The sequence below is a fragment of the Spermophilus citellus genome, assembly GCF_964194105.1.
Source record: "Spermophilus citellus genome assembly, chromosome: 1".
Classification (NCBI taxonomy): domain Eukaryota; kingdom Metazoa; phylum Chordata; class Mammalia; order Rodentia; family Sciuridae; genus Spermophilus; species Spermophilus citellus.
Genome location: NC_138182.1, coordinates 9,043,007 through 9,070,827, shown reverse-complemented (window position 1 = coordinate 9,070,827; position 27,821 = coordinate 9,043,007). Strand labels below are relative to the sequence as shown.

The following is a 27,821-nucleotide window of genomic DNA, read 5'->3' as shown; positions in this document are numbered from 1 at the left end:
GGTATTAGAATTTTTTTGTATGAAAAAGCATTAAAATAGATAAGCCCAAGATAGCAACATAATTATAATACTGTGTCTTGATTATGTTTTATTTAAGATCTTTTGATGATTATGTTTCGATATTAAATTCATCAAGAAAATAATACTCTAAGATAGGTAGATAGCTTTCATGTAAAGGTGAAGACATCAGGAGTTTGGGGGCTTTCATCCAGGAAAGTCAAGATCGACTATTTTGTGTAAGGTTACCCAGTTTTAGTTTTTTGTCCCAGTGCTAGAAAATAAGGAGAGAATATATGTGGGAAAATTGTCCAAAAATGCTTCTAGAATTCCAATATATGACAATGTTATTAACTTTTTGAGGAAATTGCTCTTCTAATATTAATTAAGAACCAAACACTATCTGCTAATTCATAAATCTTTTAAACACTAAATCCCGTATTCAGTAAATAATGCAGCTTGAGGAATGTGTGCTTTGTAAATTACCTTTGGGGTATAGATCCCTCCCTTCTATTGCAAGGAGGCTGCTCCAGGATGCCTGTGTAGTATACTGCTCTTCCCATTAGATTCTAGGTGAGAGATTCTTGTTATCAACCTGGAAGTAGGTGGTGTCATTACTAGAACTTAATATTACATGTGTCTTCATTTACATAAAAAATTACTACTGTATTACAACTATTACCTCAAGATCTTTAGGTAGAAGTTCACGCAGGGTAAGAACAGCGTGTGTTTTAAGATGGAAATAATCATAGAGAGATGTATATGTTTCCTTTTAAAATCTCACATATTACATCTAGACATTATTGTGATCTTTTTATTGTCATAAAGAAATTTTGTTTTAAGCTTCATCAGTCATTTCAAAAGTAACTTGATTATTTTATCAGTGTGGTTCTTAGAAAGATCTTGTTCCTCTTTTAACAAATTGTTTTAAGCAGCCATATTCAGCATATTTTGGCTTTCTGATGTAAATTAAGCTAATTTTATGAGGGTTACTTCTTATGTAATGCCTATAGTAGTCATATAACATTTAAATGCAAAACAGAATATTAATATAAAACATTATCAATTAAATTTTATTCAAACTGATAATGATTTCTATATGATACAAGATCATCATAGTTTTATTACTAGTTTTGAATTGCCATATGTGTTAGATAAAGTTGTTCTTTTTTTAGTGTATATGCAATTAATAGTGGCTGTAGTTGTTTCACGAAATATTTTTCAAGGTCCTTTGTCTTGGGAGTGTAATTGTCAATTATAACAATATACTCATATATATTTTAAAAATTTCATTTCCACATGAGGACAAAGATGTAGTCATTATCAAAAAGAAAGGACTAGCTCAGTATATTCAGAAAGACAGTCAAAAGCCAGGAATTCATTTGTTATCACCGACTTGTTAGACAGCAGCACTAATCTGGCCAACTAACCTTTAAAAGAACGTGCAAAGTCAGAGGTGTCAAATTGTACCGGTAAATATTCACTGACAAAGTTTCTGTATCAAAGGCTGGAACTTTAGGAGATGCTCCTGGGATTTGGTGTACTCTAACATCTATTAATCCCTGGTACCTTAGGTGACTTGTCAAAGGAGTGCTGCATTTACAAGGAGCAGGCAAGGAGGCCCAGGAGGACACTCTGAGCTAAAGGTCAAGGAAGCAATTAATGTTCTCTGCTTTTCCCTAAAGAGCCACCACAGCAAACCTCCTCCCCCACTCCTTCATTCTTAGCAAGCCAAGTGCATGTAGTGGAATGAAAGTTAAAGTTCAAATAAAACATATTACCAGTATTATTTGGTTCTTGGAGCTCTTCTGAATGCGAATGCATGCAGTTATTTAAGGAGAAGTACAGTGGAATATATTAGAAGAGGTGGCACTTGCTGAAGAATACCAATTTTTCATCTTGCTATTTTTGTTGCATCCCTACTGAGGGTCAGTGTGATAGTGGGAGAATCGGGTGATGGACAGGCCCCTTCCTGTGGGCTGTAGCTAAGCGGGAGTTCTTTTGGGGAACACATGGTTCTGACACACGCACACACCCCCAATTCTTCTATTTATTAGTTTTTTAAAGTTGTAGCAACTCTTGTGTTCCCTCAGGTCTTTACTATTTTTGAGGAGCAGGTCTATCTCTTCAAATTGTCCTCCTGTGGCTGAGTTTCAAGATGTCTCACCTCCCGGTTCCTCCAGTTTCTTGGCATTCCAGTATAGTGAGACTTCTGCAGCTGCATATGGGACTAACAGTATGATCTGACCAGCATGAAATAGAGCAGAGCCTTTACTGCCCTCATTTTAGAAATTATATTCTTAACATGACCTTAGTGTACAAGTTTTTATTGATACTGGTTTTATACTTTTGACTCATATTGAGCTTAGGCCCAGTTAATCCTACATCTCTATTATATCTGCCTCCACCCCAAACAGTACTGCTAAACTCTACCAGAATATGGGCTTTATGTTCACCTTTATTATAACTCACATTATTAAATCCAATCTCTGATGCCCTGAGATAGCATATGCATTGTTGAGGTGTAGAGGAATTAAATCTGTCTTTCCAGTGTTTCTGAGGGGAGTGACCACATCTTCTGGCCAGCTACCGTATTTCCACCACTCAGACTGCGGCAGGTGCACACCAGGCCTTCAGCACAGAGTTCTAGAGTGAGTGAATGGGCTAACCCAGGAACAAAGATTACTCTGGCCAAAGTGGTTACAATGAGACTTTGCTGCCTCATCTCTTCCTACTTAGGAATTTAAAACTGTTTTTTGGTTGGATTTGTCTTTTCATGCTGTTTCCTCCTTATATTCACAGTTGGTCTTTATTTTCCATCTTCTCTTCCGGAGAAAACTAAGCCTGACTTCATGAGTGCTGGGGAAGGGGAGGTGGATGGCAAGAGCTGAGAGAGCAGAAAATACTAGAAGGAGCAGTGGATTTTAAGGGCCTGTGTGAGAGAGAAACAGCTTCTCTATCAATGGAAGTCATGTTAGAACAAAGGTTGACCAAAGGCAAACTTCTTTCATAAAACCACTCCAAGCACCTCAGCCACAGCACTACTGAACTGTTGAGTTTTCAAGTCTGTGCCACACCATCCAGGGTTTGATTAACTGGTGATCTTGTTCTGTCTGAATTTCGTGATCAAAATAGTAACAGTTACAAAAATAATGATCATACTTTATGTCTCTTCTGTGAGAGGACCTGTTCTCTCCCTTGAGGGTGCTCCCTCTTCTTTCTCTTCTAATACACTTTGCTATACTTTCAAAATAATAATAATGATAGTAGTAGTAGTAATTTTTAGACACCATGTAGCAGGCAATATGCAAAGCACTTTATACATATTGCTTCCCAACGTCATTTGATATAGATTTCTCTTTCACATTTTACTTAAGTTTGTAAACTCTTAGAGACAAATAGATTAAAAAAAACACACATTATATCACAGCTTTTTAAAACTGTAGAAAGGAGGCTCTGGAGCAACCACAAACGGAGCTCAAATTTTAGCTCTTTCATTTATACCCTGTGTGGGCCTGGTCAAGTTAACATGATTCTCTGAGTGGTAGCTTTGTTATCAGTGAAAGTGAAACTAATAGTGTGTACCATACAGTTGTTGCAAAGATTAAGGGCAGCCAGGCGTGGTGGTGCACACTTGTAATCCCAGAGGCTCAGGAGGCTGAGGCAGGAGGATCATAAGTTCAAAGCCAGCCTCAGCAACTTAGTGAGGCCCTAAGAATCTTAATGAGACCCTGCCTCAAAATAAACAATAAAACGGGCTGGGGATGTGGCTCAGTGGTTAAGTGCTCCTGGGTTCAATCCCCAGAACAACAACAACAACAAAATTAAGTGCAATATTATTATAATATATAGCATGTTCTAGCATGTTAAGTTATATACTCAATAATTAGTAGTTAAATGTTACTTATTAACCATAAGTAAGATTGTAGATGCCAGCATTCCATGAGTGCCCCAAAATGATAATATAAAAATAAAAAATAGGGCTGGGGACGTGGCTCAATCGGTAGCGTGCTCGCCTGACATAAGAGGAGCGCTGGGTTCGATCCTTAGTACCACATAAAAATAAAAATAAAGATGTTGTGTCCACTGAAAACTAAAAAATAAATATGTAAAAAAATAATATTAGGGCATATCGTTGGGTGGTATTGCAACATATCTTTTATCTGGTTAAAAGCAAGTTAAATAGGACAGCCTATTATATGTCACTAAAACACCTGTAATCACTCTGTGTAGACTCTACAAAAAGGTAGGATCTTATATCCCATCAAAGTCTTCTCTTGTTCAGGAAGAACTGATTGGTGGTCCTTGGAAACTTCCTTCCTTCCTTCCTTCCTCCTCCCTCCCTCTTTCCCTTTCTTCTTTCCTTCCTCTTGCACATTTTAGGCAAGCACACTACCTCTAAGTTGTACTCCTTGCCCAACATATTGCTTAAGTAGTATGTCAGTCACTCTGTGTTGCATTTAGCATTGCAGAAATGGATAGTGTGACGTCTAGAAAACAGAAAAACATGGACACCCTGATGTGTGAATGTTAACTTACATTATGAAATATTTGACAGTAGACCTTACTTTTTAGTTTCATCTAAGGTCAGTGAATATTTGAAAGTATCTGAGGCTAGGAAATGCTGCATTTCCATTAGCTGCTTCTCTTCTGTCTTGGGTTTCTAAGATACCTAGTACCTCTTTGATTTCCTTGCAGAGGCCAGAGAAGACCATGACGATAAGCAGGTGGTCTCAGAGATCATGGCGAGATGTTTTATCCCAACTCTGGTAACAAGCATTTCCTGGGAAGCCTTTCATTTTGTTGGTCATGAGATTCGGATTACTGAAGCGATGGACTATTATGGTGCTGTTGTTTGGCCCTCGGTATAATTTCATACAAAATTTGCTACATTCAATTGTTTTCCAGTCAGTTTGGTTCACTGATGTGTTTTACATGGAAGAAGGAAACAGGTTGTATAATGCTACTATGTGACCTCACACAGCACTAAAACTTAGAAATCATGCAATTGGGAAGTCATTTCCACTAATTAATTCTATTTCTAACTTTATCAAAATTTGTGAGACACATAAAAACATTGTTTACTCCTTCAGTTTTTTATGACTGTAGAGTTTAGAAGAGTTAATGTTTTTATTTCCCATTTTACTGGCTCCATTTGGGTTAAACAATTATAGTGACATCTGTATGAGTCTAACATGCAGAATATTCTCAAAGGGCACCCACTCCTTCAACGACTGAGCATGAAGGACACAGACCCTCCACTGCAGCCTGCCCTGCCCACACACTAAAAATAACTGGTATTATTACTAGTTGCTTCCTTGAAACGTGACCCAACTTAAGCAACTAAACTCTGTACTTTTAGTTATTTCTCTTTCCTCCCAATAATCCCCAAAGACTATTTTTAGACAAAATGTTAAACATATTGGGGATGTAATTCTGTGATGATTTCCTGGAATGAGGCCTATGAACAGCCACAGATGCTCTCCTACTCACATGGTGATACTCACCTGTAACATCAGTGACACATTTACCTACTGGAGTTTCATCTTGCTCTTTGTTACTACTTGCCAAGCACCAACTTTTTAATTTAATTTTTGTAGGCACTTGTTTTATGCTATTTCCTGGAAACAAATGCAAAGCAGTATAATATGGTTGATAAAAACGTGATTGAAATTGGAGCTGGAACAGGGTTGGTCTCCATTGTGGCAAGTTTACTGGGTAAGTAGGTATTTTTGATTGAATGGGGGAATGAAAATTTAATGATCCAAAATAAGTAGTCTTTACTCTCCAATGTGCTATATGACCTGAGTCTCTTTGTAACCTTAATTGTTTAAATGGACTTCATCAATAAACTGTACCAATCCTTATGTCTCTTGACCATTTCATTCCTGAATTTGTGGTAATTCTCCCATGGGGCGCTAACACACAAGCCTTAGCTGAAGCACACCTAAGTGGAGGTTCAGTTCATCATCCTGATTATTAGAACAGACTGTGAAACAGGCTTACATGTTTTATTGATGCTGATTTTGATGTTCTTTAGATTTTAGCATTATTTCAATGTTCTTAGGTAGCTGTAGATTCCTTTTGGGTTTTGAAGTCCTATGCTTTTATGAAAAGTGCCTGTTAGAATAGAGAGGGATATTGGAAATCATGTAACAGTCACACATCTGCTTCTATTTTTAGGTGTTTGGATTTATTTTCTCAGGTCACTTCCATTCTTTTATGACCCTCCTTCTCTCAACAGCGGCTTCCCCACTGATCATCTCCATGTTTGCCAGAACCTGTTTCAGTTCAGTCTTTCTTTGTTGTTACCTATTTCATCGCCTTAATTTAGCTGCCTTCTCTGAGGTGCACTACCCAAATCTGTCTTGATTTCCTTGATCTTCAGAAGTGCACACCTGCCACTCTACAGTCTTGAGAGGAATTTGAGATTTAGTAATTTACAACTTTCTAAACACTGGAGAGGAGTAGGACCCTTGAAGTTCTCCCAGGTATTTTAAAGAAATAGCTCCGTCCACAGTGCTTTCCAAAGTCACTGTTCCATTTGGTATGGGTAGAGTCAGAGACACTATTTGATTTATACTGAAAGCCTCCAGGTACAGAGACAAAATTTGTGTTTTGGGAACTCATTTGTTTTATTAAGAAGAATTGATCCCTTCAGTGAGTTTGTCTAACTTGGAACAAACATCAAAAGATGGAGGTCTTGTTTACTCAGTATTCTCAGAGTGGTGGTGCTTATCTCTCTAGACACAAAGTTCTCAAAATTAACAGGTAGTTTATACTTAGTATTGGCAGGGCACCGTTCCTGATCTTGAGATTTAAAAATATTTGTTGAAAATGACCAATTTCATACACACTAGAATGTGGAGGTTCATATTTCTGTGATTTTGCCAATGATGTGCATATTTCCCTCCCATTTTTATACTTTTTACAAAACATTCCTGATCAGTGTTAAGAGAAACTTGACATTGTGGCTAAGGGATGGATTCTCATTTCTCTGAGCCACCTCTTCCAGCATTGCTTCCCCATTTCGTATTCCGGCCTGTGCTTGTCTGATGCTGTTGTTTTAGCCATCCCTAGTTTTATTTAGATTATTTTCAGGTCTGATACTGTTCAAAGTTCTCTTTAAGAATGAAATTTCTATAAATTTGTTCCTACCGAATTCCTGCCTGAAAATGATCGCTGCTGTATACTTATAACTTGGGAATTCTTTCTATCCCTCTGATTTAAACATTTTTCCTGCATCTATGATCTTTGACTTTATGACCATCGCATTTATGTTATGGATAGGTTTCAGACAGGTCATGGTGGGAAGATTTACACTTGTGATGGAGTCGAGTTGAAAACTTAGCATAAGCAGAGATGTCAAGATACTGTCCAGCTTCTGGAAAAGGCGCCGCGCGCTGGGCGGGCCCGCCGCTATGGTGCTGCTACGCCGCGGAGCCCGTGCGGTTGTCCAGCCAAGATGCCGGAGTAGACACAGACACAAGACCAGCCCATGGAGGAGGAGGAGGTGGAAACCGTCGCCTTCCAGGCGGAGATTGCCCAGTTGATGTCGCTGATCATCAACACTTTCTACTCGAACAAAGAGACCTTCCTGCGGGAGCTGATCTCCAACTCGTCGGACGCCCTGGACAGAGTCAGATACGAAAGCCTGACGGATCCCAGTAAGCTAGACTCCGGGAAGGAGCTGCTTAATAACCTCATTCCAAACAAACAAGACCGAACCCTCACGATCGTGGATACTGGAATTGGAATGACCAAGGCCGACCTGATCAATAACCTTGGTACTATCGCCAAGTCTGGGACCAAAGCGTTCATGGAGGCTTTGCAGGCTGGCGCAGACATCTCCATGATGGGCCAGTTCGGTGTCGGTTTTTATTCTGCGTATCTGGTTGCCGAGTAAGTGACTGTGATCACCAAGCACAAGGATGATGAGCAGTATGCCTGGGAGTCCTCGGCAGGGGGCTCCTTCACCGTCAGGACTGATACAGGAGAACCAATGGGTCGTGGGACAAAGGTCATCCTGCATTTGAAAGAAGACCAAACTGAGTACTTGGAGGAAAGAAGAATAAAGGAGATTGTGAAGAAACATTCCCAATTTATTGGCTATCCCATTACTCTTTTTGTGGCGAAGGGACGTGATAAAGAAGTCAGTGATGATGAGGCTGAAGAAAAAGAAGATAAAGAGGAGGAAAAAGAAAAAGAAGAAAAAGAGCCTGACGACAAACCTGAAATTGAAGATGTTGGTTCTGATGAAGAGGAAGAAGAAAAGAAGGATGGTGACAAGAAAAAGAAGAAGAAAATTAAGGAGAAGTACATCGATCATGAAGAACTCAACAAAACAAAGCCCATTTGGACCAGAAATCCTGATGATATCACTAACGAAGAGTACGGAGAGTTTTATAAGAGCTTGACCAATGATTGGGAAGATCACTTGGCAGTGAAGCATTTTTCAGTTGAAGGACAGTTGGAATTCAGAGCTCTTCTTTTTGTCCCAAGACGTGCTCCTTTTGACCTCTTTGAAAACAGAAAGAAAAATAACAACATTAAGTTGTACGTACGCAGAGTATTCATCATGGATAACTGTGAGGAGCTAATCCCTGAATATCTGAATTTCATTAGAGGAGTGGTGGATTCTGAGGATCCTCCTCTAAACATTTCCTGTGAAATGCTGCAACAGAGCAAAATTTTGAAAGTCATTAGAAAGAATTTGGTCAAAAAATGCTTAGAACTCTTCACTGAACTGGCAGAAGATAAAGAGAACTACAAAAAATTCTATGAGCAGTTCTCTAAAAATATAAAGCTTGGAATACATGAAGACTCTCAAAATCGAAAGAAGCTTTCAGAGCTGTTACGATACTACACCTCTGCTTCTGGGGATGAGATGGTTTCTCTCAAGGACTATTGCACCAGAATGAAGGAAAACCAGACACACATCTACTACATCACAGGTGAGACCAAGGACCAGGTAGCTAACTCTGCCTTTGTGGAGCGTCTTCAGAAGCATGGTTTGGAAGTGATCTACATGATTGAGCCCATCGATGAGTACTGTGTCCAACAGCTGAAGGAATTTGAGGGGAAGACTTTAGTGTCTGTCACCAAAGAGGGCTTGGAGCTTCCAGAAGATGAAGAAGAGAAGAAGAAACAGGAAGAGAAAAAGACAAAGTTTGAAAACCTCTGCAAGATCATGAAGGACATCTTGGAGAAAAAGGTTGAAAAGGTGATTGTGTCAAACCGATTGGTGACCTCTCCATGCTGTATCGTCACAAGCACATACGGCTGGACAGCAAACATGGAAAGAATCATGAAAGCTCAAGCTCTCAGAGATAACTCTACAATGGGCTACATGGCAGCAAAGAAACACCTGGAGATAAATCCTGACCACTCCATTATTGAGACCTTGAGGCAAAAGGCAGAGGCTGACAAGAATGATAAGTCTGTGAAAGATCTGATCATCTTGCTGTACGAAACTGCTCTCCTGTCTTCTGGCTTCAGTTTGGAAGATCCCCAGACCCATGCTAACAGGATCTACAGGATGATCAAACTTGGTCTAGGTATTGATGAGGATGATCCCACTGCTGACGACACCAGTGCTGCTGTAACAGAAGAGATGCCACCCCTGGAAGGAGATGATGACACATCACGCATGGAAGAAGTAGACTAAGTTTCTGAAGAACCACTCATATGTGTGTCCCCCACTTCACCTTCATTCCTGATACCTTTTCAAGGATTTTTTTGTTCTTTGTTTTTTTTAACATTTATTAAAATGTGTATGGCATGACGATATCTACTTAAAGGGGAGATAAGATTTCTTTGTACTTTTAAGTGATATACTGTGATACTTTAGGCACTAAAGCAGAGCTAGTAATGCTTTTTCTAGTTTCACATTGGCTTATTTTAACAGGTTGAGATGTTTGTTCTAAGACATGTAACCTAACTTTGTAGTGTAAAGTGTTCCACTACCAAGTTGTATCCCTTAGTAGACCAGACCAAATCTTTTGTCCCTGAAGTGTTCCAGGATATACCTTGATGTTTAAAAGAAAGATATTTGTTAAAATGGCTTGAGTTTCATCTCATTAGGATCCCCCATAGTTACCCACTGTGCATGTACTAGTCCTCTAGAACCAAGTATGTGAAACAGACAACTGGCTGGGAGGAACTCTACAGGGCTTGTTTTCCAAAGAAAAGTATTTCAAGAAACAAAGCTTAAACCTCCCTTAGGTGTGTTACAAAGCTGTTCAAAAAGTAACTCAGTAAGGCTTGTGAATGGAAATATGTAGTGCCCAAGTCAACATTCTGCTTTAAACAGTAATAAATGCAGATGAGTTAAAAAAAAAGATACTGTCCATGTGATGCATTGAAAAGTTTTCTTCCCTCCATTGCTCTGACCTGAGCATTTCCTGAATACCTGCAGGAAATGTTACTTGCACCCACTTGGACTCGCATGACTGAAGCCCAGAGATCTTTTAGGGAAGAACTTATTTCTCTTTCACCCATGACTTTAGATTATTCTAATCAGGGCACTAAAGATTTTGAATATCTCTTTCAGTTATTTTTCTCCTAACATGTAGTACATAAATAGAAAACAACAACAACTGAGACAAAAAACTAGGAGAACAGAAAAGTTCCATGGTGTGCAAGAATATCATGGACAGAGGCCACCTTAGCATCCATTCTGAAAGGGATCATCTTTTCAGACTTTTCTTTGGGACTAGCAATTAAGCAGAATAGCAGAGTTCGAGTCAGCTTGTCAGCTGATAGTGGGACCCTATTCCATAGAATTACTTTTTCTACCAATCTTTTGTTTTACAGGTGCTCGTGTGACTGCGACAGACTTACCTGAGTTACTTGGAAACCTGCAGTATAATATTTCCTGCAACACCAAAATGAAATGCAAGCATTTGCCTCAGGTTAAGGAACTCTCCTGGGGAGTAGCTTTAGATAAAAACTTCCCCAGGGCCTCCAATAGTTTTGACTATGTCCTGGCAGCAGATGTTGTCTACGCCCACCCGTTCCTAGAAGACCTCCTCCTTACCTTTGACCATCTGTGCAAAGAAACGACCATCGTCCTCTGGGCCATGAAGTTCAGGTTGGAAAAAGAAAATAAATTTGTAGATAGATTTAAGGAGATGTTTGATCTGGAGGAAGTTTCCAGCTTCCCTAGTCTGAATATTAAGTTGTATAAAGCTGTGAAAAAAAATCGAAGGAATGCATAATATCCTCTAATGAGGACATGGACGTGTTCAGGTGATTCCTAACAGATTATTACTCTAAAGAAGACCTGAATGATCTCTTGCACCACTACTTTCCTAAAGGGAAATGTACAGTATACACACACTCTTTCTCTCTCTCTCTCTCTCTCTCTCTCTCTCTCTCTCTCACACACACACACACACACACACACACACACACATACACACTCAAACACACACACACATACACACACACTCAAACACACACACACACACACACACACACACACACACACACACTCCTATGAGAATAGGGGATAGCTTACCAAATTCGCCTTACTCCAGGCAGGGATTTTGCATACAAGAGATGCAGCTGTAGGGTTGGGGTAACCTGCTCCTCCAATATCTCCACTAGCACTAAGGGCCACAATCACATGGTAACAGGGACTTTTGGCAAAGTCTCCGTGTGTTCATTGTCAGCTCTCCTCATTCCTCTAGTATTATTATTCTTATCATTTTCAATAAATGTTGTAAACATTTTAATGTATAATTACAAAATGATAGTTTTAATGATATCGCTAAAATGGACATTGTTGTTCATCCTTCTAGCCATTGGCCTAAAGGATTCTCTCCATAGAAATAAAGAAATTGACAAAGGAGGGGTCTGCAAGTAAATCCATAATGTAATGGAAAATGATAGACTTTTGTGGTTCGCATTAGTTCAAGCTTAGAGGTATTCTCTCTCCTCTGCTTGCAGGGTGGGCTTCCAGCATAACCTCTCAAATCATCCTATGGATTTGAGGTTGTGGGCAAAGATGTTTCATGCTACTAAATAAAAAAATGAATGAAAGCACAAAGAATAGTTGAGGTTTTGGAGGAATTATTGTTTTATTTTTAAGCCAAGTAAAATTAATTTGTTTCATTAAAACAAGCAAATATAAAATCTTCGTGTTGAAAATACATGAAAAGGTTTAGGCCTCTAATCTCAACCAGACATATGGCTGGTTTTACAGTTTGAAGCTCTTCTGATGAACAAACATATATAGACTTAGATATTTGAAATCTTGAGTTTTTTTTCTACATTGGGCCTTAAAGATTAAACTCAGAAGTAATTAAAGTCAGTGCAAAAGAGCAAAAAATTAGGGCTTTGTTCCACGTAATCACCTGGTCTTGGTTGGCAACTACTCTGCTGTGTCCCCAGTTAGCATAAGTATAGATGTCAAGATACTGTCCATGTGATGAATTGAAAAGTTTTCTTCCCTCCATTGCTCTGACCTGAGCATTTAGGCTGTCACTGTGTCCTTGGGGTGACACTGCTCATTGGGATCAGTCCTCTCTACTCTGATGAAAGTTATCAGCTCAGGGTTGAGCAAAGCTGAGAAGATGATTTCCTGGGACCCTGATTTGCAAGCCAGGGTGCAGGTATGCTCCAGGGGAGTTTTTGGTGCGTGGGGTTTCTTAGGACCACCTCCATATCTCCTCATATTTACATGGACCTTTGTTGTTTTCACAGTCTGTTACTCACATGAGGTCACTTAAACTCAGAACCATTCTGAGGACTGTAATATCATTACCCCTACTTCACAGATAAAGAAAGAAGGCCAAGAGGCCCAGGCTGGTGTCTGTGGAGTATGGTACTGGGACATTCAAGTCAGGCTCAATTTGAGCCTGAAGCCTGTGTTCCTAACCCTTGCGCTGTCGTCATGTATTTAAAACAGCAATTGTCAAACTCTTTCTTATATAACCAAAGTCATTTATTCAAAAGGAAATGTGTACCCAGAAGGATAAGCCAATACTTGAGAAAAAAAACAGTTCCTGCTTGAAACCCTTCTCCTGCTCCCTAGCCCGTGGGTCGGTGTAGGCTTATGTAGAAGGTGCCATCTGAGTAGCACTGGAAGGAAGGAGGACAGTGTGTTGGAGGCAGAGGGAGAGCCATGCCGGGGCCTGATGGCAGAAGGGTGCCAATCCTGGAGGACACCTCAGAGGCTGGACTTGATGAGCAAGCACAGGAGACTGATGAGCCCTGAAGTCAGAGGGGCACTGGGGGAGCCAGACCATGGGCTGCCTTTGCTGCAGGCTGTGTTCTTCACACAGAGGCTCTGAGAGGGAGGGCAGGCTGCAGGTCACCTGTTAGGCTATGCCGTTGGGCTGAAGGCCTACGGGAAGGAGCAGAAGGAAGTAGGACATGAGTGCCAGACCTCAAGTGGCCTCTGGGACAGTCCCGAATGGGACAAGGTGCCCAGGCCTTGAGAGTGTCACATGGCTCAGTCATGGATATGGCTGTCCTTGGAAGACTGCATGACCTTGGGTGAGCCCCTCTTCAGCTGTGGCCATTCTTGAAGATGGTGACAGCTGTGGACTGTCTGCCAACAGCACTTCCAGCAGCTGGGTAATAAGTCATTCTGAAGAGGATCTGGGCAGCATGTCACAGTGTCCACCACAAGCTTTCAGGTTACTGGTCACTGAAAGAACTTTGACTTCTTTCCTCTCTGGCTACATGGAAAATCACTAGAGGGTTTTAAGTCGAATAGTAAATAATGTTATTTTGTGTAAGGACCACTGTCAGCTTCCTTGTTTTCTGTGACAAAATACCTGAGATCTATGGACTTAAAGGAGGAAAGATTAATTTTGGCTCATGATTTCAGAGATTTTAGCCTACAGTCACTTGGCTCCATCACTTTGGGCCTGAGGCCAAACATCACAGTGGAGGATGCATGGTGGGACAGAGCTGTTCACTTCATGGTGGCTGTGAAGTAGAAAGAGAGAGAGAAAAAGAGGCTGAGGTTCCAGTATCCCCTTCAGGGGGTATGCCCTCAGTGACCTTCTTCCTCCAACTGGGTCCTGTCTCCAAAAGTTTTCTTTATCTCGCAATATGCCATTAAGTTATGAATCCACCCAGGGACTAACCCACCAATGAGGTCAGAGCCCTCATGATCAGTCAACTCTCTAAGACCCCACTTCTGAACACTGCTGCATTGGGGACCAAGCCTTCGACCCTGGAGCTTTGGGGGGACATGGAAGATCCAAACCATAGCAGCCACTCTGGCTGATGTTTTGAACCTGGAATGTAGGGACAAAGGACCAGCTGGGAGGCTGTGGCAGTCATCCAGAGAGTGGCAGCTGGCAACAAGGAATCTGCATGGGATGAAAAGTAGTCATTTCTAGATGCGTTTGGAAGCTGGAGCCAGCAGGGCTTCCTGCCAAGTGGAGTGTGGAGCGTGAGGGAGACAGTCAGGCTGACCGCCATGCTTGGTCTGAGCCACTGGACATAAGTGCAGCAGCATCAGCTGGGGGGTTTGTAAAGCTCCTTCAGAGAGCCAGAGAGAATAAGATGAAGACTGAGTCCTGAGGTTTGATACAGGAAGAGATCAGACAGGGGAATTTGGGGTTTTTGTTTTGTTGTATTTTGAGATTCTGCCCCCTCCACAGTTGTGTTAGTATCCATGGGCTCTGAAAAACATGAATTTTATTTATTTATTTGTTTGTTTATTTATACATACTAGGGATTGAATCCATGCTGGTTTTAGAACTGGCCAGCAGAGTTCCAGGGTTCCTCAGAGTTGCTCAGAGTCATTGGGGCCTGAGGACTGGGGATGCCTCAGCCAGAACAAAATAAAAATTGTCAAATATGTGCATTTTTAAAACAAATTATAAGGCAATAATTGGAAACAAAATTGTGAATGGAGTAGGTAAATACAGGAGAAAAACGGCTGTTAGAATATCACTAAGTAGTATTTTTAGGTAGAATAGATAAAATGTCCTCTTAAAGACAGCATGAGGACTAAACCAGCCATATGGTCCTTTCGAGTTCCTCTTTCTCTGTGTGTCAGTCTGTCAAATGTGACATTCCCATCCATTGTTTCATTCTGTTTATAGCTCTCGCCTGCCAATGTGGACACCCAGCCCCACACCATGCCTCCTTGCTTACTTCATCCTGAGAACTTGTCTACTTTTCTTTTTGCTGCAGTTTCTCCATACTTTTCAAGTTAATTTTATAGTAATTCAATTTCAGAAGATAAAATTTGAATAGACCTTTTCTATCTTACAATTTCTCCTTCTTTTTTTAACGAATAGCAATTGATTTGTTAACTTCAATCCAAAGGAGTTCTATTGTGAGCTTCTGCCCCTTTGTATCTGGCTTTTTGAGAAGTTAGATGATGTTATTAAAAACCTTGGTCTAATTCTTGCAGTAACTTTCTGGATTTTCAATAGAATATTTATACTGATAGTCAAAATTGTAATAGAGGTTAAATCAGAATACTTATTGCTCCACAGAAGACAGACCAACCTGCAGGTGATTCTCTTCAACTCAAGATGTCACACAGGTAACCAGGAGAGTTTTGTGCCCCAGATGTGTCAGCTGACTTTAGGATATTAAGTGCTGCACTACAATCTCTGTCTTAGAATTTAATGATATATCTTCTTTCATTTGAACCAATTTTTATTGATCAGATTTTAGTATTTTTTTTTTTTTGGTACCCAGGGGTACTTTACCACTGAACCACTTGCCCAGCCCCTTTTTATTTTTCATTTTGTGACAGGGTCTTATAAGTTGCCCAGGTTGGCCTTGAACTTGCAATTCTCCTATCTCAGCCTCCTAAACTGCTGGGATTACAGAAGCCACTGTACCTGGCTCAATCAGAATTTTTAAGAAATGTCTTTTCTTTTTTGGATAATGAAAGGGTAGCTTTGGGTAACTAACTTTCTAACAGATTTACAGTCAATAGTGTAAACACATTATTGTGAAAGAAAAAAAAGATGGGTAAGCATAATAGAATGGAATATTCCTTTTTTTCTCTAAGGCCTCAAATTCCTGCAAGTTGGTGTTCTCTGAGAATGCCCTGTCTTTAGAGGCTATGTCTAACTGGTTTTAAGTGTTAATTTGCATATAAGCAGATAAATAATTTACAAATATCCATTAGAAGTGAAATATGTCCACTTGGCTGAATTTTGATACTAGATGAGATTTGTATGTACCATGAAAACAAACCAGGAATTGGTTCTAAACAAGAATTAAAGTCAGGTCATGTTAAGCAAATCAGGCAAGTAAGCTTAGGTAAAACTATGAGAAAATTAATATAGCGTGCTTCTTCTTACTTCATTTTAATTTGGTTTTCATGGAAATCTGTGCATGGAGAAAATAAAAATTGTCAAATATGTGTATTTTTAAAACAAATTATAAAGCAATAATTGGAAACAAAATTGTGAACAGAGTAGGTAAATGCATTTGCAAAAGTTGGGGGAATATAGGCAAAACAAATTTTAAAGTACAGGGATTTTGTGAGTGCATGTTTGCAAAGATTGGTGTGGCTCCTAAACGAGTTCCACACATAGCTTTTGTCATCTGAGTCTGTGATGTGAAATTAAGCCTAGTGTATTACCTGCAAGCCCAATGTCAATATTTGCTCTGCTTCCAAGTTCCACATGAAATCAAAGACAGTGTTCTGAATAATTGTATAGTAGTATTTGTTAGACAGGGTGTCTTAGGTGGCCTTAGTTAGCATCAATTAGTTCTGAGGTTATATTAACTGCATTTGCTCAGGATTCCATTAGTGTTTGCACGGATGGCGTGTTACTCTGTAGTACTTAGGTTGCTGAGCCTATGCTATTGACTGCTTATTCTATTGAACTAACCCTTGGCCTCTATCACAAACAGTGTTTTTATTGGGCAAGCTCACAGGCAGGACTCTTGCTTCTCAATTCTCCAATTTCTTTGTTTCTAAGGCAATTGTCTTTCTCCAAAATCCAATCAAATTTTAGAGCTGACACTTGCCATCAGAGAATTCTAAGGGATCACTAAAATGAAAACAGATGTCCAGGTCAAGTTTGTGATCAATGACATTAGTAGGAAAAAAGAAAAAAGAAAGAAAGGAAGAAAGAAAAATACTGAATATCTGCTGCCAATCAATACCAATTTTCCATATTGAAAAGTATTTTTGTTTTTTCAAACAAATGTACAAGCAAAATAAGATTAAGATATGCCATTGAAAATAATTTAATAGCCAGGGGTTATTTCATAGTGTCACAAATATAAGATGGGCATATGAAAATCACATTTGGGGCGAGTGTTACATTTTGAGGTTGAGGTTTTGAAATTTTCTTTGTCCAAAGTCTGTTAACATGTATGGTTTTCTTTGTTTTAATTTTAAATTATGAGTCAGCCCCTTGCTTTCACTGGATTTTGTGTGTGTGTAATGATTTAATTTGGGTTTTCTTACCTGGTCCATGATTTAATTTGGGTTTCTTATCTCTTTTTGTTTCCTTTGTTGGCAGAGTATAAATCATAATGGCAAGGGTTGTTTTTTGGTCATAAACCATCAAAAATAAGCCCAAAGGACAGGCCATAAAAATGTGAGAAATTCTTAGATTAAAAAACATGAGTAATGTTTCTACCCACCTGGTGTTCAGGGTAAATGTACAGTTTGCAACTAGTAAATTATTAACACTCTCCCACCAAAGCTTTGTTGATTGACTAATAGGCAACTTAATGGTTAGAAGGATGCTAAACATGGCAGACACATTTCATAATCGTGGATAAAAGAAGAGTTGAGGAATAACTCTGCATAGCATTTGGGGTGAAGGGAACAAAGTGCTCGAGCTCCTGGGAACAGATTTCAACTTACTTTTAAATAAATAAGGAGACTTGGCCGAGTGCAGTGGCGCACATCTGTAATCCCAGTGGCTCTGGAGGCTGAGGCAGGAGGATTGTGAGTTCAAAGCCAGCCTCAGCAGCTTAGATCCTAAGCAACTTAGTAAGGCCCTATCTCAAAGTAAAATATAAAATATGCTGAGGATGTCGCTCAGTGTTAAACACGCCTAGGTTCAATTAAAAGAACGCTAAATAATCAGCATAGCTACTTTTTTTTCCTTTGGATTTTAGTTTTAATTGTTTAGAAAGCTGCCTAGTGGTTGTCATTCATTTATTCACTATATATTGAAACCCACAAGGTGCTGGAGCTATGGGTGGCAGGGAAAAGGGTAGTGCCAGTTCTCCTGGAGACTCTGAGTTCAGTGCCAAGGGCAGAGGCAGTGAAGTTGCCAGTGTGGTAGGGGAAGTGTGGGGGTGTCCTGATGGTGGGGAACCCAACCCAGAGCCAGGGAACCATGCAGGCTGCCAGGAGAAGCCAGCTGGAGCTGGCAAAGGAGGAAGGGGGGTGGGTTCTGGGTGGAAGAAACAGCATGGACCAAGCTTTAGAGGCAGCTGACAGCGACCTGTTGGAACCACTGGCTGGGAAAATTGCAGCTTCCATTAACTCTTGCTGGAATAATAACTACAATCAATGGGATACTCCCTGCTTTTACCTGTTTTCAGATTTCCCAATACCCCTAGAGCAATTTACCTATGTGGATATGGAGGTTTGTGGGAGTGTCCTCCTCAAGGTCACACACCTGTGACAGATAGGATGGGAACTTTGACCTCTACAGGGCCTGCTGAAGCTTGTTCTCTTTTGGGGTATTGCACTTGAGCTCTGCAAGAGAATACTGAATTTGAATTGTATTCCACTTAATTGGGAGCTAAAGGTGGTCATTGTTTGCCTCCTGAGAACAAATTAGTTCAAGCGGAATACTCTCAAGGGGGCCTGGAAGGATGAACCCCTTTCCCAACACATCTTTAATAGTTGCCTTTATAAAATGTGTGTATATACCCCCAAAGAGTTAACTACATACGTATTTGCAAGGAATACTGGGCACAGATTAGACTAACACATTTAAGGATATTGGTGATCTCAAAGCAGCCAGTGCAGTAAACAAAAAAGGGCCTCTTGTGTGGAGGTGTCCCGATGGAGCCAGCACCATTCTGCTCTTGACAGAAGGCTCAGGAATATCCATGTGAACCAGGGGTGGGGTGCCCTCGGGTGACTTTTCATCGGAGAAGGCCAAGGGGGTGGGGTTGAACTTTAAGACATCATCTGATCTGTTTGTAACCAGGCTGTGTGAATGATGCTGATGTGTGTGGGTCTGTCACCAGGCGGTGTCGCCCGGCAGACTTCAGTCCTGGGGTGAGGTGAGGACAGCAGTTCCTGGAAACCACCTTCCAGTTGTCCTTCAAGGCAAGTCCGGTAACTCAGGAAGCAGAGCCTCCCCAGGCCAAGGCAGAAGTTGAGGGACTCAGAGTGAGACTGGAGGCACACGGCACCTGCCAAGCAATGTGCTGGTCTAAGCGAAATGGCTCTTGGTGTCCTCAGCCTGCACTACTCCAATGACAGGCAACTTGTTCTGGGAAACTGATTTGCAGAGTAAGCCTCACACGCTGGCTGGAGCCTCTGACAGGTGATGGGTGTCTGCTGATGCAATTGTGGGTGGCTCAGTTGTTTCCATGAGGTCAGAGTGAGGGCCAGGGTCAGAGCACGGTGCCCACTGCCTCTGGGGAGCGATGGCAAGACCCGATGGCCACAAGGAAGACATCTGGGGCGAAGGCTACCCTGGGCAGTCCCCACTTCAAGAGCAGGATGAGAGGAGGGAACCCTAGCTCTGTGATAGTATCTTTATTGTATGTGTTCCTGGTTGGTTTTTACCTTGACCTGCAAAACCTGAAGCCACTGTCATCTCTACTAAGCAAGTACTGCATACCAAATTTGATAGATGCAAGGCAACAAAGCCAACGTCTGGGGAAATTTCAGCTGATATAATCTATCTTGGTAAAATTCTTGCTTTGATTCTATTTTATGCTTCTCTCAGGTGAAAATCCAAGGATTTGGTTACCATTTCCCAAAGCTCCCAGAATAAAATCCCAGTTGGAAATTACATACAGTGGCCACTGGGAGGCCCCAGTGATCTGCCAAATGAACTTTCCCGTCTGAATAAACAAGTGAAAATAAAAGGAATGATTTCAACAAGCGAATTGAATTATGAAAGATTATATGCAAATGCATCAAAAGCGGTATGGGGTAAATACACAACAGTATAATGTGATAAATGCATGGTGCCATCTTCCTTAATTAGGGATTGTTCAAATTCTACCCCTCACCTCAGCTCTATGCACACGTTATGAAATAAATACTCCAAGGAGAGGAAAAAAATCATGGCTGGTTTCTGTTCTTTGAACACCATGCTGGTGTGTAGCTGTGAGTGAGTGAGTGTGAATGGGTGTGTGAGTGGGTGGGAGAGGGCAGAGCCGTGGAGTGGGAGAAGATGGACAGAGGAAGCTAGTGGAGAGATTGCTGGGTGGGAAGGGAGGTTCTGAATCTTACAGCCCAGGAGAACATGTGGGTTCTCAGCCTTGAATGCGGATAAGAATCACCTGAAGTTTTGTTCAAACATGAGTTGGCACAGCCCAGAGTTTCTGATTCATTGGGTCTGGAATGGGCATAAGGATTTGCATTTCTACCGACTTTCCAGGGGATGCTGATCCTGGCTGGGAACCACACTTTGAGGCCTATTGTTCTCATAGATTACCTATCCACCAAGTGCTTGTCATGTGAGACGGGGGCATTTTGTACATGAGGGTGTTACCTGCATCTGGCTGATGGACTCTATCTTTAGTTGCCTAGTCTGCTGTATCTGATGACCCATGTGCTTAAAAGGCATTCTTCTTCCTGGAATGACCACTCTTACCCAGGAGGCCTTCATCCCTTCTAAGACAGCAGGGAAAATTCAACAAAGCAGATCATAGGCCAACCTTTCTACTTGCATTTTATATTCTTTTATTTTATGTGCCATTTATGTCCACTTGAATCTAACACTTAAAGTGGGGTCATCTATAGTCTAGAGTGAAGAGTAAGTGAGAAAAACCTTGCAGAGATTATTTTACAGCTTAAGACTAAAGGGGGTATTTCTTGGAATTTGAGCTTGGGGACTCTGAATATAAAATGCATGTAAGCTATTAAAGAACAGACAGTGGCAACGCTTGATTTTATTGCTACAGTATGTACTCAGACAGGCTCTTAATTAAAAAAAATGTGTTAATGCTCCTAGTCCCAGAGATTCAACTCTCCACAGGTGTAATATTTTTAGAGGGGAGTTTCTGATCTACACAAGTAGTTGCAGCAGGATTTGTGATGGCACAGAGAAAACCTCACCCAAGAAGAAGCCTTGATTCATCATGTAGATGTGGACCTAGGCAAGCATGGTTAACCACCTTCACCCTGCTGGACAAGCTAGAAGATGGTTAACATCAGTAAGACTTTTTGTTTGTTTGTTTGTTACAAGTGTAATATTCTGGTAGTAGGCACCATATTTTTTCACTCCAATTTTGGGATGAATTAGAGTCATATTTGCTCATGAAATAGCTTAGTGATTCCTCCAACAGACATCTCTGTGTAGTAATTCCAAAATTGGAATTTATCATCATCATTGTAGAAAACAATTTTAACATCAGAAATCAGGAAGTTCTGGAAGTGGGGGTGAAGAGAGTTGTGTATTTTCTTTCTTCTAATCTGAGCACAGGCATTGCTTGACAAGATGACGGCCAAAGTGCTGGTTCACTGTGGCTGAATAGCGGAAGCTCCTTGAGGCTCTATAGCAATGCTGCTTCCCTGGTCCTGTCTCAGACCACTGAGCTAGAACAATTTGGGGTGAAGATGGGTGCATTTTGGTGCATAAATTGGTATTTTTAAAAGCTCCCTTGTGATTCTGTTGATTGGCCATTTGGGGGGAAATATTTGTTGGGTGTATGTGACTAATCATGCCTAGACTTTCATTGGCTTTTACTGCACTCTTCGTGGCTTGTGATTTATTGAACCTCTTATTAATTCCAAGTTTTCTCTTTGCATGTAATTGCTAAATAGAGAATTTTCCACATGAGAGACTCCAACTGTATTGAAACCAACCTTAGGCACATCCTAGGATACAATTCCCCTGGAGCTCAGTCAATACAGAGTAATTGTTTTTGGAGGAAAGAAAACATTTGCCTCCCCTCAGCACTGGAATATGAATTGATCTAATCAATAGAAATTGGAATATTACTATGTTGAACACAAATTGCATGCTTTGCCCAATGAGCCACAGCACCCAAGAGCTCAAGTCATCAGCCTCACAGAACAGGGGCTTTGCAGTGGCCAGGAGCGGGCAAGGAAGAATGCAAGCTAAAGAGAAAAACCCAGAGTGACCACAAGGTCCCAGGAGAGAATACTGGCCCTGGCTCTGGGTGCCTTCATAGCCAAGTCAATTTGATAACTTTTATTATTTTCAGGTCTTGCATCAGTAAATTGGTAGAGGACCAAAAAAAAAAAAAAAGACAATAAGGCCTAAATGATATGAAAATGTAGAATTACATAAAAAGATGAAGGGTACCAGGATTCTCTCTGTATCTTTTAATTACATGAGAATCTCCAATAAAATAAAAAGTTAAAAGAAAGCAAGTTGAGTTGTGTTTGAGTGCATGCTGACATATTTACTTGTGGATGATGCACATGAACATGGTGTCCTCCTCCTCTCCTCTATGTGTGTGTGTGTGACAGTGCATGGGAAAGGTACATGCTAGGCCCTCATAGGGGGTATTACAGGGCCTGATGAGCTGTCCTTGAAGAGCTGCTCTATATTTAGGGGTTTCTTTGAACCAAGAACTTCACCAGGCTTTTTAATTAATCAACTCATTTAATCCTTACAATAATCTTATGAGCAAAGTATCATATGTGAGTTAAATTGTCCCATTTTACAGATGAGGCAATTAAAGCTTAGTGAGGTTAAAAGACTGGCTGAAGTCATGACAGGTTATCCATGATAAAGGAAGGATTTTTAACCTAAGCTAATACTGAAGTTCATGCTGTCCTGGTTCTATCTATAACCCAATCTGTAAGGAAATGGGAATTATTCCTACTGGCATCAAATCAAATAATTTTTGGCTTATTGTGTTGCTTTAGAAGAAACTCTCAGCTCCATAAATAATTCAGAATTCTGATGCAAAAAAAATTTTTTTAGTACATTGTGTTAACCAAATATATAGACTATTAGGAATCTGGGATTTAAAGCTACTTTAGAGGTCAGGAGCCGAACCTCTTATTTAGTGCAAAAGCATTGTTAACATGTGGTTAATGGGAATTGTTTTAGGGAAGGGACCCCTATCTCTGAAAAAAAAGTATAGTCTAATTATGAGAAAACACTTCCTTTACATGGAACTGAAATCTGTTTTCCTCTCAGAACTTGTAAAGTAAGTATTTTCTATACAAAAAATAAAAAAAGCATTTTCTATAAAAATGCAATGAGAAAAGTATAAGGCAGTCTTCCCCCCCCCCCACTGTGAGATAAATGTCTCCAATTCTTTTAAAATCATTTGTCATTTGACATTACTTTCAGAATCTTGATGATTATTCTGAATGTACTCCATTTATTCAATATCACCTCTTAAATTGTGGTCTCCAAAATCTGAGACAGTACTGTGGAGGTAGTCTCATCAGGACGGGGAGAATTACTTCTGACGTGTTTAACACCTTAGCAATGGAATACAGACATTTCACAGATAGGTTAGAAACCAAGAAGTGTTCTTTCTAGGATTTGGATTTTACTTGTCCATTGGAAACATAGTATTAGAATGCTTTGGTGTACTGTCTGGGTCCAATCAGGGAGAATATAATGTGGAATTTCCAGTGGAAATTCCTGCCCTCTGCAAACTCAGTTACTTGCTTTAGAAGCTCAGAGTCCAATGCTTCCCTTTTGATAACTTCTGAAATTACTCAAACCCATACAAGAAATAAGAAATAGAAGGGAGTTGTCATCCACAAGGATCTGGGAAATTTAGGTACCTACCTGAACTTGGCTCCATCTGAAAGGGTCCAAAAGGGAAATGAACTTTATATTTGGTACTAGATATTTTTTTCTGAGGTATGTAGATTTATTTAGGGAATTTGAAAGCCACATTCAGTATTTTCTTAAAACCATTTATGTTCTCTCCAGAAAGCTCAAGTTAAGTCACAGTAATAAACTTGCTGTGGAACTTTCCTTTTAAAAAGAAATCTTAGCATTCAACATAGACTAATCATTTCAAAATAGCACAGAGCCAACAGCAGCTCTACTGACCTTTGGAGTCGGCATATTTATGTCCACTTTTTATTTAAGTTCAATTTCCTAGCTTTATTTATATTTCACTATTGAAACATATATGAACAAAAACATAGGTGCAAAAATATTGTACCTCTCACTTTTGTTTTTCATTTTTAAGATTAAGAACAAAATGGCATGCTCCACTTTCCCTAGTTAGCAGAATATAGTTAGTCTTACTAGGGTTGACTCTGGACTGTTTAAGAGCTCCAAAGACTTGCTTGGTCTTAGGAAAAACGACAGAGGATTCTTTACCTCAGGGAATTTTCTGGTGTCACTATAGGCAGGTGGTGTTCTTGCTGGTTCTTTTTATGGTCAGGCTATCAGGATCTGTGGGAGTCCTAGCTACTGTTCTCAGGGTCTGTGCTCAGTGTTACAAATGCCTATTACCGCCAGGTTTCCATTGACAAAGCAGCATCAAAGAGAGCACAGGTCTTTCTGGGAAAAGATTTTTATTTCTTTTTTAATTTAAAAAAGATTTTTGTTTTTAAAACTTTAATTCCTCTTAAATTATTCCTCTTGATAGATCATCTTACCATAGTAACCTGATTGAATCTCTTTCAAGTTCTTTATGAAAATTCAGGCACTTACAGATGTCAAACCTTAACATTACTTATTTCTCACAATGCTAAATATTGTCAAGAATGGTCACCTAGTGAAAAATCTTTGCTAGATGTAACTTGGCTCCTTTTTATTGGCCAGTATCTGCACGTATGGCATTTCATTTTGTATTAGGAAAAAGAATGTTGTTCCATAGAATGACTGACTGCCACATTTTTTATTTTCCTTTCCTTTGCTAGCAATTTAAAGATAAATTCTCAAGGTTTTTGTGCCTAATCATTTTGATGCTTTCCATCCTTGTTACTGACTTTAAAAGGTGCTGTTAGAGTTCTTGTTTTATTTACTGTAGAAATACATAATGACATTGGTAAGCTGATTTGGAATTCTAGAAGACTATCAGCAGTACAACCAGGTGGCTGTGATGAGCTATCAAGAAATCTGTTGCATTGGGAGTTAGATCCTTCAAGTGTTTTGTGCAGGGGACAAGAAGAGGCAATGGCTTGCCATTAACAGATCCTGTGCAGGCAGAGCTGAGTAGGAAGGTGGCATCATCTTCTGCTCAGGAAGGCATTCTGCAGGATGCCCAGTTTAGTGCACCTCTCTGTTTTCTTCAAAGTCTCTATTTACAAGAGAGTTCTTTGGGAACAGTTCTTTTTTGGATGAAAAATACAAATTCCAAGGATAATTCATGTAGCATTTAAATTCTCTCATGCTTCTCATCACCTATGGTATATCTCAGATAGCAAGTTGAAGAGAAAAAAGAAAATAGCTTTTGTAGAGCCTTAGGAGATTATGAAGTCTATTTGATTGGCTGTCCTGATAGGCATTACTAAGAAGTATGAGAAGAAAAATTAAGCTCTTTTCTTTGTGTAAGTGACTTGTGAAACAACTGGGTAATTCAGTTTATTTGGGTTACAGATTCAAGTCAATAAAGGCAAAAATGAGTATTCTCTTTGTAAACAAGAATTTGCAGAGATATATCTATTCCTCAATAAACTATATGGATGGAGAGCAGCACAAGAATATATAGTTTTTGCCTGAGCACAGCATGGATGAATTAAAATGAGTATGAGAACCTTATTAAAATGTTCCCAGACTTCCTTGTGTTTACATTTGTAACATAAACATTGTTAATGTGCATTTTATCTTTAATTTCCTGTATTTGTGAGAGAAAAGAGAAAGTAAGAACATAGAGTAAAACCTTTGCTAGAACCAGTTGGGAAGTAATAAAAATTTTACTGTCTAGTTTTGATACAGATTAAAACCCAAAATGAAACAGCTTATTGTGCAAAACTGTATTTAAGCTGCTTATAACTTTTTAAGAATATTTTTTCCTCTTGGAATTGACTAAAATTCCTGCATAGCAGAGTACTTGCTAACTTCAGTGTAAAATTGAAAAGTCTACCTGCGTTTGAGTGTTTAAAATGCCCGAGGGGAAGCTTGGGAAAATGTGATTTTCAGGTACATTTTTGCAGTGGGGAAGTGGCTATTAGCATAGCTATGTCCACCCATCTGTCCATCTGTTTGAAAGTGTGCACTCTGGGTGCTAAAGGCAAAATGAATAATGTACAGGTCTGGATCCCTGAAGCCTGGGGGGGAGGAGGCAGAAGTCTGCAAGGCCATCATCAAGGGAGGGCCGGGGGGAGGGGGGGGAGCAGCCTCACATCGGCAGAGAGCACTGTTCACCTGCCTGTCATTGTTCATTTCTCGGCCTGAGAAGCTGCACAGGTTTCTGAGCTCAGACTTTCATAAAAAAACACAAATGCATACTCTCCTTGGTGGGGTGAAATTGAGACTGCAAGTGAAAGAAGCGGGTAGCTTCTTTATTGTTGAAATGTACTTCCATCCTTAATTCCGACATAGCATTTATTCCTCATACACTCAGGGCACAGAAAGCATGAAATTTACATTGGTGAAATTATAATATTGCAAGCACATACTTGACCTCTGTGAGGCGCCAGGATTCAAGTGTTTCTTGTTATTTTCTTAAACAGGAAACATATCTCCACTCACACTTTTAACCACATAATTGTTCAATGAAACAGTGAGATACTGGAGACTATTTGAGGGCCACGGGTCTCTTTTCTGGAGTTAAAAATATTGAATCTACTCTTTTAAAGGATTTCTTTTTCTTCTTGTACTAGAAACTCAGGGACACTTTACCACATTTGCAGCCGATTTAATTAATTAATTAATTTTTAAATTTTGAGACAGGGTATTGCTAAATTGTTTAGGGCCTCATTAAGTTGCTGAGACTGGCCTTGAACTTGTCATCCTTCTGCCTCAGCCTCTCGAGTCACTGGGATTACAGGCGTGTGCCATTGTGCCCAGCAAATCTAGTATTTTAATGAACAGTGGTCTCCCTGACTTTATTTTTATTTTGTTCCAACACATTTCCCCTAATCTGCTCTATTTTCAAATTTGTAAAATATTTTTAAATTGGCAAATGAAAATAGTCTATATTTATTGTGTACAGTAGATTGAAATATGTACACATTGTGGGATGGCTACATGGAGCTCATTAAAATAGGATTACCCTCATGTAGGTGTCTTTTTTTTTTTAATGTGAGAACATGGCAATTTTTTCTCTTAGAAATTTTTGAGAATATGTTGTTATTAACTATAGTTGTATACAATAAATCTTTTGAACTTATTTCTTTTTATCTAACTGATAGATAAACTGAAATTTTGTATCCCATGGCTAGCATTTCCCCATGTGTGATACCATTTCTAAAATACAAACCCTCCGGGCTGGGGCACTGTAGCTCAGTGGTAGAGTGCCTGCCTTGCATGTGTGAGGCACTGGGTTCGATCCTCAGCACCACATAAAAATAAATAAAGATATTATGGCCATCTACAACTAAAAAAAATAAAAACAACACAACAAAAACAACCCAAATCCTACAGTATCTATCTAGAAACATTCATTCATTCAAAGCTTCCAGAAAGGCAGGCGTGAATAGGGATCAAAGGAGCCCTGCCTTGCTGACCAGAGGGTGGAGACCGACCTCCCAGATGAGCAGGCGAGCTCATGCCCTGCCTTCAACTCTGGCCTGTGGGTGAGTCCAGGCTTGTGTTCTAGGTGGACCACGG

The 27,821-nt window shown here is 40.0% G+C and overlaps 1 protein-coding gene and 1 pseudogene across 27 annotated transcripts in view; both read left to right on the top strand.

The window, feature by feature from the left end:
* LOC308632122 (protein-lysine methyltransferase METTL21E-like) overlaps nucleotides 1–27,821 on the top strand; it is a 148,573-nt gene that overhangs the window by 7,472 nt on the left and 113,280 nt on the right. For 5 of the 26 annotated variants that reach the window (XM_081263834.1, XM_081263837.1, XM_081263846.1 and 2 more), the window contains exons 3-5: nucleotides 4,696–4,862; nucleotides 5,598–5,715; nucleotides 10,813–11,089. In XM_081263834.1, the coding sequence (XP_081119960.1) occupies nucleotides 4,696–4,862; nucleotides 5,598–5,715; nucleotides 10,813–11,089 (562 nt within the window). Of the gene's footprint in view, nucleotides 1–4,695; nucleotides 4,863–5,597; nucleotides 5,716–10,812; nucleotides 11,090–12,479; nucleotides 13,749–15,467; nucleotides 15,518–19,161; nucleotides 20,215–27,821 lie in introns of those variants that run through there. The other 21 variants (XM_081263840.1, XM_081263843.1, XM_081263842.1 and 18 more) reach the window with 17 other exon arrangements.
* LOC308632062 (heat shock protein HSP 90-alpha-like) lies at nucleotides 7,425–10,337 on the top strand (annotated as a pseudogene). The gene has a single exon. The product of its transcript is annotated as a heat shock protein HSP 90-alpha-like (transcript).